At 40.3% G+C, this 18,383-nt stretch overlaps 1 protein-coding gene across 1 annotated transcript; it reads left to right on the top strand.

The window, feature by feature from the left end:
• Positions 1 to 301: 301 nt before the first annotated feature.
• Positions 302 to 6,645, top strand: LOC148017681 (uncharacterized). The gene is made up of 9 exons (XM_087661388.1): positions 302 to 702; positions 1,009 to 4,262; positions 4,372 to 4,491; positions 4,601 to 4,720; positions 4,830 to 4,912; positions 5,028 to 5,113; positions 5,224 to 5,542; positions 5,639 to 6,155; positions 6,270 to 6,645. Exons 7-9 carry the CDS (start codon positions 5,224 to 5,226, stop codon positions 6,613 to 6,615), a joined length of 1,182 nt encoding a protein of 393 aa, XP_087517514.1. The 5' UTR covers positions 302 to 702; positions 1,009 to 4,262; positions 4,372 to 4,491; positions 4,601 to 4,720; positions 4,830 to 4,912; positions 5,028 to 5,113; the 3' UTR covers positions 6,616 to 6,645.
• The last annotated feature ends 11,738 nt before the right edge of the window (positions 6,646 to 18,383 follow it).

Raw genomic sequence — 18,383 nt, 5'->3', positions numbered from 1 at the left:
CACAAAATGTTCATAAAAGTTTACATGAATATACTTATAAGAGGGATAAAGGGTACGGACAATAGTCAGGTGAAGGATCCTTAGGACAAGGCAATGGATCGCGGCAAGTTGCAAGCATACGACACGCAGGCGCGGGCTTTTACAACTAAGAAAAAGGACAAGACACCAGTCTTTCTTCTAGTGGAGTCTGCACTAGTACTTAGGAGTCAGGACAAGGCAAATGAATCACGGCAACTTGCAAGGATAGTCTTATATCGACTGTAATATAACAGGACCGCATTTAAAAAAAGCTTGCAAGGATAGCACACCATTCTTAGAAAAAAAAAAGAAAAAAGACACCATTATCTTTCTTCTACTCTCCACAAGACACCATTCGACACGTCTCCATCTTCCTTTATAAGAACACACACAGGCATCGTCGCTCTTCACCATCACCCTTCTTTTAGACACCTAATAGCCTCAGTAGCCATCATGAAGCTCTACTTAGCTATCCTCACCATCGTCGCTCTGCTATCTGCCGCAGAGGCCTGCAAGTGCGGTGGCAACTTCCCGGCCACCGCTGCCTGCTGCAAGAACGTCGGAGGAGCCGTTTCCGGCAACGACTGCCCCGCCAACCAGATCAGCGAGAGGCTTAGCAACTTCGCCCGATGCTGCAACTATCTGGGTTCTAAGTCCGACTGCCGCTGCCCCGTCGGTTGCTAGGTAATTCATAGGGCAAGGAGAAAGGCAAAGTGTGCGAAGAGAAGCACGGAAAGCCTCTTAAGAATTTTAGCATTAGACGTTTTATTTAATTTTCTGTTTGTGTTTTTGGAACATTGTGAAGAGTAAATGGGAGGACCATGCGAAAGTGATGTTACTTTCTTTTAGATGTTACCATGATCAGCAAAGTTATGCCGTGTTTTTTTTGGGTTGTCTAAAAGATTTAGAGCATTCATCTATATGACCAAGAGCTATCCCATTTTATGGTGACTTTAGGCAAGGAATCTCATCAAGTTATGTGGTTGTCAGGTATTGTAGCATGGCGGGAACTACTTGTGGATGAGTAGCCAGGCCATGCGGCATCAGCACATCCCTCCCCCCCATATCGCCTTCCCCTTTCCTTTCCTAAATCTATGTACCCCCATCGCTTTCCCATTAAAATAAATCCTTTTGTCAAGGAGTTAGTAATGTGCTTCTCTCTCTCTCTCTCTCTCTCTCTCTCTCTCTCTCTCTCTCTCTCGTTTCTTGTTTAGCAATGGCTACTTGTTTTCAACCACCATAGTCTGCGTAGTCACTTCAACAATGGCAACCAAATGTACGTTCCTTGAAAAGTTTTGAATAGTTGTTTGTTCATAAGATTCAATAAGTGATCTCCTCTTCCCTCTCAATGTTTCCCTCCGTGTTGTTTGAGGGTTGCAAATTCTCTCGACCTTTGAGAAAGATAGCGTCAACTCTGACCTCATTTTCTAGCCTTTCCTTGCCCCTTTTAAGTTAACAAGAGAGAGAGTCTACTCCTTCCCCAAAGCATAGATGATAGGACTCCTCTTGATTCTTTCAGCATTCACAACTTTAAAAATCAACTTCGAGGAGGAGGGTTTTATGCAGTTCAATAGTCATTGTTTTTAATTCATTTCTTAAAATTTTAGCAAAGATTTCTTATAGCAAAGAGTTTTATTCTTCCATTGAATATCAAAATTCCTTGAGGTGAATTGCAAATGTAAGGATAATTAATTTCTTTTCATGCATTAAACTTTACCTTACCAGACAAGTACTCCAAAGTTGAAATATATCCAAGCTTTAAGTTCAATGCTATATTTTGTGATTAAACTGTAGGGTCCAATTAATTATCGTTTTCCCTATGCACAAATCAAGCATTCCTTTACGATGTGAACATAATACCAACCATATTGTGATTACAAGGAATCAAAGCAACATAACTAATTATGAATGTGATTGACCAAAGCATTGTGTATCAACATGTAACGTAACCAACATGAGTATAAGACGGACATCATTTGGTAAGATGCAAGGTTCTTCATGCAATAGGGTTACACCATACATTAAACTTTACCTTACCATGTGGACAAGTACTCCAAAGTTGAAATTTATACAAGCTTTAAGTTCAATGATATATTTTGTGATTAAACTGTAGGGTCCAATTAATTATCGTTTTTCCTATGCACATATCAAGCATTCCTTTACGATGTGAACATAATACCAACCATATTGTGATTACAAGGAATCAAAGCAACATAACTAATTATGAATGTGATTGACCAAAGCATTGTGTATCAACATGTAACGTAACCAACATGAGTATAAGACGTACATCATTTGGTAAGATGCAAGGTTCTTCATGCAACAGGGTTACCACCATGCATTAAACTTTACCTTACCATGTGGACAAGTACTCCAAAGTTGAAATATATCCAAGCTTTAAGTTCAATGATATATTTTGTGATTAAATTGTAGGGCCCAATTAATTATCGTTTTTCCTATGAACAAATCAAGCATTCCTTTACGATGTGAACATAATACCAACCATATTGTGATTAGAAGGAATCAAAGCAACATAACTAATTATGAATGTGATTGACCAAAGCATTGTGTATCAACATGTAACGTAACCAACATGAGTATAAGACATACATCATTTGGTAAGATGCAAGGTTCTTCATGCAATAGGGCTACCACCATCACTTATAGCTACAAATTATTAGACTAGGCTAATCCATACATGAAGCAAATCCAACATTGTAGAGTTGAATGGACAACATATCATTTGCTAAGATACAAGGTTCTTCATGCGACAGGGCTACCACCATCACTTAGCTTAGACTAGGTTAATCCATACATGAACCAAATCCAACATTGTAGAGTTATATGGACAGTATGCAAGTTCTTTCACACAAGAGCAAAGCCAACATCACATAGCCATGGAGCGTACATGCAAGCCCTTCCATACATGAATCAAATTCAAGAAAAAGCAATAGTACAAGCTATTAAAAAAACCCTTACTTTGTCCCACGCATAAGAAGTGTTTTTCACTTCAACCCATGCAAAAAGGGGGGACTTGTTGTATCCAATGCATTTTTTTGAATTTGATGAGCATATATATACATACGAAGTAAGGGTTTTTTGAATTTGATATGTATGTATATATGTACGTATACACACGCATATATACATACATACATTATGTATATGTATATGTATATGTACAGACACACACATACACATATACATACATACATACATACATACATACATACATATATTGTTTAAGGCTATCTATACTCAACCTATCATGTGCTGCTGTCACTAGCCAAGAAGAGTGGACACCATCACCTCATGATAATGTAGTGGCCTTAGAAGACAACTCGACTACGAGTCAATACCAAAGGGGACCATGGACTAGAAACATACGGAGGATAACCTGGCTTGTCAAGCCAGTCGTACCAAACGGTGCACTATCGCTAATCTCCTACTGTGTGTACTCTACTAGGCAATCTAACTACAACTAACTAATGTGATCTCTAGGAGTAACGAAACTCTACCTCAACTATCCTACTAACTCACATAGTGGTCTAGGCTAGCTCTCTATGCCAAGACATTAGTAGAAATATGGACTCTCTTTTTTACCCCTTAAGGAGTGAATAAACAAATATAGGCCTAACCAATGAGAGAGCTGGGATTCCAGATTCATGTAACATGAATCTTCTAGCCATATCTTGGACCAAATCTTCCCTCAGCAATAAAATAAGGGAAAAGGGGAGTACAAAGCTGTCACTTCTTGGAAGTTTGTGCCTCGAATTTTCATTTTCTTATTTTTTATGTTTGACTTTTATTTTCTCCCCTTTTCAGTTTCCCCCTCTTTCTTAGGTGGAACTCAAATTTGTCATATCTCTTTCCCCGCTTCTTCTTTCCTGACGAAATTTTACAACCTCACTGTTTCTTGCCTTGTCTGTAACCTTGTAAAATTTCATTTGCTTTGCACAAGCATAGAGAGAGTTTCATGTGTTTTATGAGAGCAAAGCTTGTTTTACCAAAGCCCTAAGATTCTCTTCACAAAACTCTACAGGTATATTTTTCTCTTCCATAGATGTTCTATGGTAAAGTTTTATCTTGTTTGGAGAAAACCTGTGCAAGTTATGTGCATTCTCTGACATGTAATTTCTTTTGTTTTGATGCTCTAGGAGTCTCTTACAGTCAAGAATAGTGATATTTTGAACACTCAACTTCTTCTTCAACATCTTAGGGTTTCTCTGTAAACAAAGTTACAGGTATATTGTCTTGGTTTTTTGTTGCTCCACTGTTAAATTTTATCTCGTTTAGACAAAATGTATACAAGTTACATGCATACTGAGCTTTCCTTTGTTTTTTTACTCCAAGAATCTCCGAGGGTGAAGAACAATGATTTATTAAGAACTCAACTTCTACAACATCTTTGGGATTTTGAACACTCAACTTCTTCTTCAACATCTTAGGGTTTCTTTGTAAACAAAGTTACAGGTATATTATCTTGTTTTTTTGTTGCTCCACTGTTAAATTTTATCTCGTTTAGATAAAATGTATACAAGTTACATGCATACTGAGCTTTCCTTTGTTTTTTTACTCCAAGAATCTCCGAGGGTGAAGAACAATGATTTATTAAGAACTCAACTTCTACAACATCTTTGGGATTTTGAACACTTAACTTTTTCTTCAACATCTTAGGGTTTCTCTGTAAACAAAGTTACAGGTATATTGTCTTGTTTTTTTGTTGCTCTACTGTTAAATTTTATCTCGTTTAGACAAAATGTATACAAGTTACATGCATACTGAGCTTTCCTTTGTTTTTTTACTCCAAGAATCTCCGAGGGTGAAGAACAATGATTTATTAAGAACTCAACTTCTACAACATCTTTGGGATTTTTTGCAGAGAAAGCCACAGGTATATTGCCATTTTTTACTACTGTTCCATGGTTAAATTTCAACGCATTTGGACAAAGCCTATATAAGTTATATGTATGCGTTGACCCAATATTTCTTTTGTTTTTGTACTACAGGAATCTGTCAGTGAAGGAACAATGGTCTTGCTATAAGTCAACTTCTTGTTCAACATATTTAGGGATCTTTGTGAAAGAAATTACAGGTACAATGTTTCTTTTTTAAATTGATCCATTTAAATTTAATTTCATTTGGAGAGAACATTTGCAAATTATACACATGTTGATAGGTAACTTTTGTATTTGGTTGTTACAGATGTCTTCATGGAGGAAAAATATCAGTAGCATACTTGCAGTGGAGGTCTTCAACAGGAAAGATAATGGCGGTAATTGGATTTGTGATAAGTATTATAAGTTGGATTGGATTTTGATGCACCCAAGTACTCGAGGGAGTTTCAAGGTCAAGCGCAAGGATGTTGCAAACCCTAGCAAACATTGGAAAGGTAGAATTCTAGAGTTCAGAAAAGTGTTTAATGGCACAAGTGCAGTAACAGAAGTGTTGATTCAACATGTTTATACGCATAAACAAATCTCTGTACACGACGAGAACAACATTGCAAATTATAAACAAAACAGTAAGTTGTTAAATTTTATCATTGATTATTCTTTTGTATCAGAGTTGTTTTTAAAAGTCTTTGCAGTATTCTAATTCAGTCTTGTTTGATTGACAGCTCTATATCCATCGACTTTGCATGAATGGCAGAATGTGGAATGTTTAAGCGGCAAGATACATGTTTGGCATGAAGAGATAGGTTCTTTGATCTATGATAATACCTCTACAAGTCAACTTGCCACTCAAAATATCTTTTTTTATAATTCATTGTATGTGGTAGAAAGCCAGAGATTGCAGCATGTCCCATTGCCGCCACTGTCTAGTGGTGAATGGTTCATTGGTAGCTTGGAGTTGTCAGGAGCTTGCAAGTCGAAGATAAAATCTGACATCAATAGTGCTATGAAACCCACCACAGGCTCCAAAGATGTACATCTTAGTTGGTTTATTCCATTCTCATTGTTTGCATATTTGTTTGGTTCATGTGATGTTTTGAAGAAAACAAAGATTACTTATCAATGCAAGTGTCCATCCGAGGAATGGATAAGTCAGCTATTGGGTGAGTCTTGGGAAGTCAAAAGAATACATTTTGATGAGACGATTGAGTGCAGGGTCAACCAATCTGATATTACATTCAGGTACAACTTTTTTACTACTTTGCATACCTTGATTTAATTGATATAGGTCTCGCTTAGATGAATTGTTATGTTAGTCGCATTGATCACTTACCATTATTTTTGTTTTTATTACAGGTATTTCATTGCTAGACAAACTCTGTGCGTTTGCTTTCGATATAGAAGATGGCGACTTTTGCGAGGGGAGTGGATCAGCTTGGATCAAGATATCCGAGATGACACACATACATCGCTCGTAGATGTGGTAATCTTGTGGAGTGGTCATAATCCTTTCGTAGTCAGTGCAGAGAGTCATTGGCCCATTTATTTTCTGAGACAAGAAATCCAATTAATGTCCAGTGAGCCCCTCTATAACTTCTATTTCAAGTTAGATAATAGAAAAGTCAGGACTCGTAGTGAGCAATCCATGACATGTAAACAATGTGCTTCTCCACATATCCTTGAGATAGTGGAATCCTTGTAAAAAAACTTTATAAAGAGCGAATACATACCTTTTTTGAACTTCTAAGTACTTTAAATTTTAGTTTACTGTGATCCAAGCGTGCGATAATACATACTGTAATTACTCAATCGTGCAGTTAAAAATCATAATTAAATTACAGGTTAGAGGTCTATAATCTAGAGAATATTGTCTTTGCACAATGATATATTGTAGCGCATCTTTGCTGCTCGTTTCTTACATTTTAATATTAAATTGGATCCAAAGGGAATTTCAAGGTCTTTTAGATTTATTTTCTTTAAAAAATTATATATTTTCTCTCGTTAGACTTGAATATACTCAGTGACCCAAACATATTCGAGGATATAATAATGTAGAACGAAGCGTTTGTCTCTATGAGTAATTTTAACAATGACTTTAAAGTACTGAAATAAAGAAACTAAGGTAAGAGTTTTAATTTGAAACTTTAGAGTTAATAACTTTATAAAGAACCTTTATTTAAAACCCTAGACACATAAAAGCTATAACTCCAAACTCATTTTCACTTTCATTCTCCACTTCCCTACACTTGTGCTCTCATTCCTTCTCTCTTTGTGTGCCATGGCTACCACTCCCGCCTTCGCCGCATGGATCAGTTCCACATGCTACGCGCACATAGGGGACCAGATATACCCTAGGTTTTGCGTGACCTTGAGTCTAGAGAGCTCGCTTTCCGCTGTAGACCCTGACTCTAGTATACTAGCATCGTTTTTTGATGCAGTGAACCCTCTCACTTGCTCTATTCCCGACTCCACTCTCAGGTGGGTTCCCATGGATTTTTTGTATAGTTTGTGTGCCGGATCCAGCCATGCAAAGGTGATAAGTCGAGCCCTGGTGCATGTGGGGCAACATCTCCGCGCTAGAGCAGTGCCCACCTCGTCACAGGACCACGTCACGATGGATCTCATTGAGAGGGATGCCGCCTTTGCCATATATGTTATGTGCACTGAGGTGCAAGAGGACAGTGATGAGGACATCGACGCACCCTCTCGGCCACTATTAGAGTACTTTGAGAGGGAGCCTGAGGAGATCACTCTCGATCTGAGTGTTGAGGCAGCACAGAGCTTGGCCATTGTGCACCCACCTCCCTGCCCTAATGAGATGCCCACGAGCGAAGAGCCACCCCTCTCTTCTCTCCATGCTATCACCATCGAGGGGGTGGAATATCTACTCATGCAGGATGTGCTAGAGTTGTTGGAGCTTAGGGAAGAAGAACTATACTGTATCATGGTGCGTGATGCACCTAGTGATTTCATAGATTTTGATTTACAGGATGCCCCACCACATGTTGATGAGGTGGCTCGTTATGATGGCACGAGCATCGATGACATCTCTGCCATTGTGAGCATCTAGGAGCAGATTGAGGATGCGGCGCCACAGTATTAGATCTCTGATGAGGAGTTCGAGCGGTTGCAGGAAAGCCTTTTTGGTCCTCGACCCGACTATGCAGTGCCTACCCAGGAGAGAGACGAGGGCAGCCCAGTGGCAGGAGCAGACCTGGATGCTCCATTATAGCGGCAGATAGATGATGCAGAGAAGGTAATGTTCTCGGTTTCATATGAAACTTAACCAGTAGGGCCTCTAGGGCATCGGGAGTACACACATGTGTTTTTGTCAGGATCGGGCCCCCAGATGTGCTCTGACCGGAGGCTCGCGTCTGGGGGCCTGAATCTGCGGGAGCACACACATGTGTTTTTGTCGAGATCGGGCCCCCAGATGTGCCCTGGCCGGAGGCTCGCGTCTGGGGCCAGGAGCACACACATGTGTTTTTGTCGGGATTGGGCCCCCAGACGCGAGCCTCCAGCCAGGGCACATCTGGGGGCCCGATCCCGACAAAAACACATGTGTGTGCTCCCGATGCCCTAGAGGACCTACTGGTTAAGTTTCATATGAATATGATTTATATATCTTCAGCACACTCCATGCATAGTGAGTTTGATACTGAACTTGTGTGTTGCAGGAGGTTGTCTATATAGATGAGTTTTCATCTAGGCAGGGTGGCCGATCTGGTAGCCAAGGAAGGGTGCAAGACTCAGCATTGAAGGAGTACGTTGGGCAGCTTGTCAACGACATTATTGTATTTCATAAGACATGCTCCCCTTCTTTTGCCGAGAACTTCTTGAAGTTGAGGGCACTAACAAAGGCTCGGCCCTTCAAGACCATCCCGACCAACTCCAGCCTGGAGAAAGTAGTGTTGCTTCGACGTTCGAAGCTTCTCTACTTATTCACGAGTACTAGGTCTGGCCCACTTTTCTCCATGGTGGCCCGTGGCATGGCTGTCGGTGTTGAAGACTCCACTGTCATTAGACAGGAACTATTGGGGCAAAATGTATTGTTGCCTATGATCAAGAATAGCTCTGACCATGGGGAGCCTAGCTCCAAGAAGCCTAGGAGAGAATAGATGTACTTATTGCCTACTGATATCACATCACTGATGTACTGCACTTTGTAATCTTCTCTTCAAGTAATGAAAACTTATGTTTATTGGATTTGCGTGCAATGTAGTTTGTGATATGTGTCATTTACTGTTTTTTTTTACTTGAATGTTACGTTTATTTGTCGAATTTATACGTAACACGATTCGTACCCTAAATTTAATACACAGTGCTTTATCGAATTCGTGCGCAACATGTATTTGTTCGAACGCATGTAACGATAACTCAACGACGTAAATAAAATAAATATCAAGCGACTAAACAAAAATAAGACGCGCCAAAAACTTTGTATTTGTATTAATAACAATTTTACATGGGGTCCATTACAACCAAGGCTTTACAAAATGTCTTCAGAAGCTACATTCCATGTGCTTTTGAGTTGTACACCTCTATCCTTGCTGACCTCCGCGAGGACTATCTTTCCATCGCCGAAAGAACCTGACTATCCGCAGATCCCTGTCGGTGACAGTGACCCTCCTTGCATGCACCGCTGTATAGACTGAGTCTCCAAATAAGTCAATGAGGTAGGCTTCAGCAGCTTCTTGTACTGTGAGGAGGGCCTGGGCAGTCCAGCGATCCGGTTGTTTCGCGCGTGATGTATTTGGAAACTGGTTCCTGTTGTTCCTGATCAGTATGCCCTCCATGATCTCCCGCACCAACTTCTAGAATGGAGCCTTCGGTATCAGGAGGTGAGTGGTCTTCTGGTAGTGGCGGATCTCGCGAAGAGCCACTGTGCCTGGCTTCCATCGACGCTTGCGATGCTGGCGTGGTGGTGGTGGTGGTGGAGCTGGAGGACGTGGCTGCCGTATGGAATTTCCAGGGGGGTATCTCCGGGCCGCTTGCTTGGTGCGTACCATGTCTTCTAGGAGAGAGAACTCAGAACTCAAAAGTGAAATGTGTAAAATGAGGTGAAACTTTAAACTTATAGCCAAACTTTTCAAAAACCCTAAAATTTCAATTAATGAATCCACGCTTAGGAAAAATATCACCAGTGCTCCGATTCACATGAAATTTTACCTGTAGGCTCCTCAAGGACACATCAACCACCCAAAAAAATTTTGGCCCCAACAGAAGCCTCTGGATCACCTGTCCGGAGGCTCACGTCTGGGGCCTTGAATCCCCAGACGCGAGCCTCGGGACAAGTGACCCAGAGGCTTCTGATGGGGCCAAATTTTTAATATAAATGAGTTTTTCTAATGCCTAGCATGAGGGTGAAGTTTCACCAGATTCCGATTTATAAATTTGACGGTTCAATCTTTTTTTGAAAATGCGTTAACTGCATTATATTGCACTGATAATGTATTGTCAGCCTCGCAACTGTAGATTAAATGTATTGATAATGAGTGTGCGCAACTGCAGATTAAATGTATTGTCAACCTCGCAATGCGAAACATTGGAAACTTAAAAATTGACAAAAAATAAATCATGGGTAAAATGGAATATCGCATATCGGATATACTGTTGCCAAACCACTAAATATAGTAAGGATATAGTGCATCGGCCCATGTACAACTGATCACCGACGTGTACGTGGTTGCACATTGAATTTATCCTCAACAAAACTACTTACAAAATTGGAAACTTGAAAATTCACACAATGCGAAACATGGTCAAAATAGAATATCACATATTGGATTTAGCATTGCGAAACTATGAAATACACGGTAGATAGTGCATCGCACCAAGTACAACTAGAGCTAGGGAAAATTTAGCTCCATTTTGCAGGCCACTACTATTAAATACTTGAAGGTCTACTGGAAAGATAACCCAAAACTAAGCTCCTTACAATCTACAACCAAACCTGAGCTAAAAACATAGATCCAATTACAAGGTAGCTTCTCAAAGCATATTGTTGACATTAAGATTAAATGCATCCTTGTTATTGCGGATCCTGCGAACAAGAACCAGATCTATGGGCTTAATAGTGATACGTCGGGCATGAATGGCTAAAAGTTGACAATCACTCATTAGATCAATCAAGTAGCTTTCAACTGCTTCTTGGAGAGCAAGCAAGGCTTGGCTTGACCATCGCCCCACATTCCTTGCCTGGTTCCTCGAAAAGAACTTGTGATGATGCCCTGATTGTAGATCTTGCAGTATTTCTCGCACCAACCTGGAGAATGGTGCCTTAGGAATAATCAAGTCAGCACTCTTCTGGAATTTCCTTATCTCACGTAGCGCAGCTGTGCCTGGTCTCCATCTTCGCTTTTTATGTGTTGGAGGGCGTGTATTACGAGCTGGAGCAGTAGTGGGAGGTGGAGCAGCTGGAGCATATGGACCACCATTTCTGGACAATGGCGAACCATCATTATCGACCATACTAGGGCCACCATTGTTGGCCACAGTAGCGCCACCATTATTGGCTGCAGTAGGGCCACCGTTATCGGTCACCAGGGGATCTTTGTCACTCACAGTACGCTCACTAGATTCGGAAGAGTGTTGAGCTCTTGCTCTCGCAGGCGCCTTTTTTATAGGAAGCTTGGAACGTGCCATGGCTGTGATGATGAAGGATAGAAAGGTGGAGGGTAGAGTGGAGAGCAATGGGAAAAAATGAAAGGAGAGACGACTTAAATACGAAACTTTCAAACTTACTGTGGTGTAAATGAATTTTAAATTTATCATTTCATTTCATTTCTCCACCCCATCCCTACCTCTCTCTATCTCCTGACACCCCCCTCATGCCCCCCCTCTCTCTCTAGGCCAATGAATGTTCCAATGTTTAGAATTTTCATATCTTTGTCTTAGGATTTCAAAATCGACTTTTCATAATTAAAAAACAAAGTTCGAAATCGACTTTGAAAAATATAGTGACAAACCTTTGAAATTTTAAAGAAAATTTATAAGACATCTCATATTAGAGATATGAGTATTGATGTGTCATATCCTTGGGACTTGTGCTCTCTTGTGGACTCTAAATGCATCAAAATTATTATCTTTATCTAGGTCTCCATTTTTTGCCATCTCTCTCTTGGGTTGCCAACCATTCTGCGTGCCGTTGTCTAGCTGTGCTATTTTCATATCTTGCTTTTCTCACTTCATATATTGCCCTACTTATAGATTCTGCTTGAGATGTTTTGGACTTCTTTTCTTTTTCCTCGTATCGTATCTCTAGTCTCCTATACCACCATTGGAATAATTGCCTCATAGAATTGGAATCATTGATGCCACCTCCATGATCAGTTGCCTTTTGAAAAGCACAGCAAGCTTGCCAGTGAGATCTTTCCATGCCTTGAGTTGACCATATTGCCAAACTTCCTTGATCTGCAAAGTATGGACCATGTGCTTCAAGTATATGCTGCACAAGAAAAGAGATTAGAAACACAAAGTAATTCGAAATGATGATTTTTTTTTGCAATGGTGATAATACTGACCATGTAGTGTGTTATGCTATTTGTAGTCCATGCCTCCACCATGGACTTATGAAATTTAGCAGTTGTCTCTTTAAATGCATTGGCATCACCATCCATAAACCCCAACTTCTATAAGAGAGCTGCTAATCTATCTAGGTGTATCCACACTTCTGCCTTCGCAATCCTCGTTCGTCCCCCATTGCTCCAATCTGAAACAGCAAGGTGCAACTTTTTCCATGCTTCGTACTTCTCTGGTTGTTTTACTAGTATATTGCCTTCCTCATCTCGAGGTGGAGATAAAAACTTCCTAGCCTTGGATCTGCCAAAGCATAGTTTACAAGGAACATTTCCACTCTTCCCCGATTTTTTCTCGTCCTTTTTTATTTCTACTTGGCCTCCGTGCAATCCAAATTCAGAGAGGACTTGTTCTACCTTCTTGCATGTAGCATCAGATTCTGACACGGGCTGCATCTTGTATGCAAAGCATATATATTCATATACTAGCTTCTCAATTATTCTAACCAAACAATGCAATGTGCAAAAGTGAACCCTTGTTAGTGGTATTTCCAAAATAGGGTGCCAGTTTGGATCCACTGGAATTAGCATTCCATTTCTCATGACTTTCTGATCACGTGTCGGAGCACCCTGTTGTCCTGCCTTGGCAAGCCATTCTTTCTTTCCATCTTTCCCTTTCTTCCTAGTTTGCATGCAGTATATGCACGGAAATTTTGCATTTGCTGCATTTGATAAACCAAACATACACTTCAATGTTTTTAAATCACCTGCAAGATGCCATTCAACTTGATAGTCCCCAAACCCCTCAACGTGTAAAACTGCGCCATTATTTTGCTGTTGAATAACACTGGGTATATTAGTGAGGTTAAAAAAAACTTTAAGTACTTCATGGTCCTCCTTTGGTACTTCAAATGCTATAAGCCACCATAGTTCATTCTCCGATTGTACACTGAAGTATAAAGGATGTTTTTCATCGATGTTGGGATCCAATGCTCGATTCATAAGTGTTATACTCACACGCTCAAGTTTTTGCCCCTTGATAATCTCACTCTCATCAAGTTTGAGGACAAACTTAAGCTTGCCTCTACATTCTTCCATAGACATATTGTAAAACTTGACCATAGCAATCTGAACCCTACATATATCCAATACAAAGTTGTTGGATGCATTCAATACAAAGGCAACTTCTTTGGAACCATACTTCAATATGTGTGTGTGTTCCAGATGCGTAGGCTCACCAATTAGTTCTAAAACTTTCTCATTTAGTTGTTTTCGAGCATTCTTCACGTGAAATGGTTTTGGCAGAGGCATTACTCGCTTAGTATTGAAGACTTGCTTAAAACCTGTATCCAATTGTTGATAGAGCATACTATATGACTTAGAACTCATTCCCACCTTGTCACATAATCCCTGAGCATCTGTAGCAGTAAACAAGTTGCTCACATCCCTAAGACATTCACTAGCAACACCATCCACAATGTCCCTGAATTTACGATTTTCCAATGCATTTTTGACCATATTCTTGCTAAGGACTTTGGCAATAGTATCATTCTCTGCATGAGGAAACATATTTCTCATTGTAGTAGATTGAGCATATATCCGTCTATGATATTGTCCACTTCCTTTGGTTAATTGGCCAATTGGTTTAACGGATCGGATGCGCCGACGTGCCTCTTTGGTTTTTAAAGTGGGCCCAATATCCAAAGTTTTTGTGAGCTTCCTCTCTATGTTTCGATTCTTCTTCTCCAAGTCATTGACTTTAGACTGTAACTCCATATTCTACACGTGTGTAGCATGCATAGCATCTTCAATGACAGACATTGCTTGTTGTAGGTTCTGGTTCTCTCTATCCTTCTCAGCCAATAATCTATCCTTTTCCATCAAAGACTGCATATTCCCTTGTAATCTTGTCTGCATATTTGTCAAGGTTTGATGAGCCCCTGCTAATCCTTGTGTGACAAGTCTGCATGTGTATCCATACAATCCTTCATTGCCTTCACAAGCAAACTTTACAAATGATGTAAGCCCTTCAAATTGTGGTGGCCTTCGAGTGAGTGGATCGGGTGGATAAATGCACCCATCAACCCAAAGGTCCACATTTTTTTCCCCTGCATTTCTTTCTTGTTGCATCCTGCATCTTATTGCATCATCTCTTTCCACAGTTCTTTTGAACATTGGTGCATATTCATCCTCCAATTGAAAGTGAATATCTCTCTTTCTCTTGGTACATCCTGCACCCGCATTCTGCAAAAAAAAAAGTATGCAAATGTTAACTTGGATTAACATTCAAATCGCAGAACTACACCCCTTTGATTCACTATATCTGTGTTTTTTTTAAAACCCAGTTGGTTCTTGTCTCTTTCTCTTGCTTTCAGTCTTGACAGACCCTAATCAACCCCTAATCAGCCTGTAATCTTGGCTTTTAATCTACCTCTAATTAGCATCAAATCTTATCTTCTGTTCTATCCAAAATATTCTCTCTCTCTCTCTCTTTCTCTCTCTCTCTCTCTCAACAAAAATTCATCAAGGAAACCCTAAACACATTCATACTGAAGCTTGGCTAGTGGAAAACAATAACATCATCTTATCTTCTACCCTAATTTACTATCTGTCACTCTATCACTTATTTTCTTTGTTCATCTCACACAGTCCTCTCTGTCCCCCCCTTCTCCCCTCCTCTCTCTCTCTCTCCCCCCCTCTCTCTCTCTCTCTCTATGAATTGATGCTTAAGGACTGAACAACAACTGTGAAGAATAATAACATCACAAAGATTAAAAAAATAAAGATACCTCCATTATCACTGGATTGCTTGTAGTATAGACTGTTGAAGACGGAGATTTCTTACTGCATATTTCTGAAGAGGAAAATGGCTTGTAGCAGGGTAGAGTGTGTTGTAGATAGAGATTCTTTGATTTCAACAAATGGTATCAAAACTACTCCTCAATGCTGCTTCAGAAGAACTCGTATGCAAGAAACCATATTCTGGAGGGAAAGAGAAGAATGCACAAAATTTGGGACAAAACTAGAGCTTTCTGAGGGAATGAAAAAATGCCCAGAAATAGGTATATACTTGTCCAAAAAAGATGAAAATTTACAAGGAAACTCTCGAGTCAAAAAGGTGTCTCTAGGTAAAAAATAATCTTAAAATATGATGTGTACGTCATTTTATATCGTTTTTTAACTTCCGCCCTTTTAAGAAGCGAGAATGAGAATGATTGAAAAGTCATGAGGGCACTAAAGAGGGCATTAAAGAGTCATGAGGGCATTAAAGAATGATTGGCTGCGTTTTTAGAAAAAATAGAATTGTATTTTTTTAGTTATGAGGATTTTGAGAAAAAGTGACCTATCCTGCAGTTTGGGAATAAAATAATAGGTGAAATCTATTGAAAACACAAAAACGAGATTTGCTTGATTGTAGAAGATCTCTTTTTATAATATTATTTTGGAATCTCTTTTTAGAGAGAGAGAGGTGAGAGAAACCCCTTAAGGGGCAAAAAAGAGAGTCCATATTTCTCCTAATGATCACTCAAGTCTCGTCGAATCATCCTAAAATGTATCTGCTATGCCAAATACTAAAACTCAGATCTAGCAAGCAAATGGACTCGGAATCGATCCAAACTTGAATCAGACGATCACTAGACTCTAGGGAACACAACCATATGGTCAAATCCTAGACAACACTTCTGTAGGTCAATCAAATAGCCTCGGAACACATGCGCGTATATGTTTGTGCAAGTCACAAAAAGTGATGACTCTCAATACACCCCTAATCTCCTAGTCGAGTAGACTCCAGTGGTGGTCTCGAATCTAGAAATGGACTTCTCTAGAGCTAGATATGACTACCTGATGCTCTAGGTGGGTCTACACTCACAGGCACGTGCACACACCACAAAAATACACACGACCACGATCAAACAGTAGCTAATCAGTATTAGAACATACCTATAAAGCATCACTACAAAAGAATAATGAGAACACACGCAGCAAGCTCGAGAAGATTTGCTCGAAAAGCTCTCTTAGCTCTTTACTTAGTCTCTTCACTGCTGGTCCTTACAAATGAGCTAGGAGTTCACTTAAGTATTCCCACTCACTCATAATCATTGAGTCATCATGACTTACAACTTGGAAGCCTCATCTGACCCCATTACATCATTGTTTATACAATTGATGACTCTTTTATACATTGATTTATGGGATTTTATACATATTTATGGGAATTTTTTAGGACTTCGGACTGTTGAACTTTTGAGCTCCAACACTCTCTCGCACCTAGTCGATGTCCGTCCTCGGACATGCTAGTAATGTCCTTGGAAAGATTTTGGTTTGGTGCTTTGTTGGGCATGCACGCTACCTTGATTCAGCAGTCTATTCTTGAGGTGCTCAGTAGAAGAACAAGACTTCCTCGTTTAAATGTGTGTTTACCCACATTAGCTTGATTGTCTTGAGGTTGTCTTGAACTTAGCAACACTTGTTGATGGAGACTGTTTTAAGAATATGTACCTTCTTTTTGGGAAGTAACTTTCTCTTTTCTTTAACTTTTAGCTTGTAATACTTTCGACCATGTAACTCTGTTGTGTAGAAGAAGTATGATGAAGCCTTAAATTTAAACATTGTAGCTCTTTATCAACTGAAATATGTGTCAGCAATCATGTGTATGACTGTGTTGAACTTCATGTTCTTGTTGCTAATTTTGTCTATCTCAGTTTCTAGCTTTGATATTCTTGAAGTATCTTTAGTCTGCTGGTGATTCCCCTTTTGTATCCCTGTTGGATCTTGAAGATTCGCCAGTTGTCTTTGATGATTCATTTGCTCTATTTTGGCATTGCACCTTTACTCTGTGAACTGAGCTTCGAGCAGATTTTCTATTTTTACTTTTATAATATACTAAATAAAAGAAAAATGCAAAACAAATTATTTTGGCACAAGAAGCAAACCGGTGTGGTGCTAGTCATCGAGGATATTGATTGCTCCGTGTAGTTAGGTGATCGTACAGTTGAAGATGATCATGGTTCAGGTGCAGGCAAGGGAGGTGATGGTAAAACTAGGCTTACTCGCCCTGGGCTCCTCAATTTTACAGATGGGCTATGGTCATGCTGTGGCGAGGAACACATACTTATTTTCACTACCAATTTCAAGGACAAGCTTGATCCTGCCCTTCTTCGGTCAGGTCGCATGGACATGCACATCTTGCTGTCTTATTGGAACTTTTCGGCTCTCAAGAAGCTGGTGAGCATTTATTTAGGCATTGAAGATCACCCAATGTTTCCTACGCTTGACGCTGCCATGTCAAGGATCCCTCACAAAATCTCTCTAGCATGCATGGCCGAGATGCTGATCAGCAATCAAAGCGACCATCATGCAGCATTCAAGAAAATTATGGCTGCATTGGAGACAAATGCATCAAGTCACTTAGATATCAATTGCGTTGATGGTAAAGTAGCTGTCAATGTGAAGGATGGATTTTAGGCCTCGGAACGTGCCTAAAAATAGGAGAAAAATGTGGAAATGCGGGGGAAAATGCTCAACCAGGAAGGCAGTAGCTCGACCTAGGACGATTTTAAGCGTCAAGTGCTTGACGGGCGCCCGTACGACACTCCGAGAATTTTTATAATTTTTCCGTGTGCCTGTGCTAGTCAGTGGAGCTGCCGGTCAGTGCGAGATGTCGAGACGAGTTCATAGAAATTTTCAGACTAACGATCGGAGTCCGTACGCGGAAGATGGCCCGAAACCGACCGGGGTGCCCAAAAGGGGGCCCAAATTGGAAATCCCAAGAGGTGTAAGAGAGGGGGGGTGACCTTTGGCACCCCCCCCCCCCCCCCCCCCCCCCCCCCCTTCAAAAGAAATGTGATGTAGGGGGGGGGGGGGGGGGGGGACGGCTGTTTTTCAGCCGCCGAAAAAATCGCACCCCCTCCCCCCCCAATCATGATGGGGCTTGATAAGCAAGCCATGAAGA

Source organism: Lygodium microphyllum, chromosome 21 (genome assembly GCF_053477565.2).
Source record: "Lygodium microphyllum isolate KBCC chromosome 21, Lygodium_microphyllum_v1.1.10, whole genome shotgun sequence".
In the NCBI taxonomy this organism is placed as follows: Eukaryota; Viridiplantae; Streptophyta; class Polypodiopsida; order Schizaeales; family Lygodiaceae; genus Lygodium; species Lygodium microphyllum.
Note: the sequence above shows the minus strand (reverse complement) of the source record. Positions and strands in the feature narration are given on the sequence as shown.

Coding starts and splice junctions, on each gene's coding strand:
- LOC148017681 (XM_087661388.1), top strand. CDS start 5,224: ATGTCTTCATGGAGGAAAAATATCAGTAGCATACTTGCAGTGGAGGTC. Junction 5,543..5,638: donor TGCAAATTATAAACAAAACA/GTAAGTTGTTAA, acceptor TTTGATTGACAG/CTCTATATCCATCGACTTTG. Junction 6,156..6,269: donor CAATCTGATATTACATTCAG/GTACAACTTTTT, acceptor TTTTTATTACAG/GTATTTCATTGCTAGACAAA.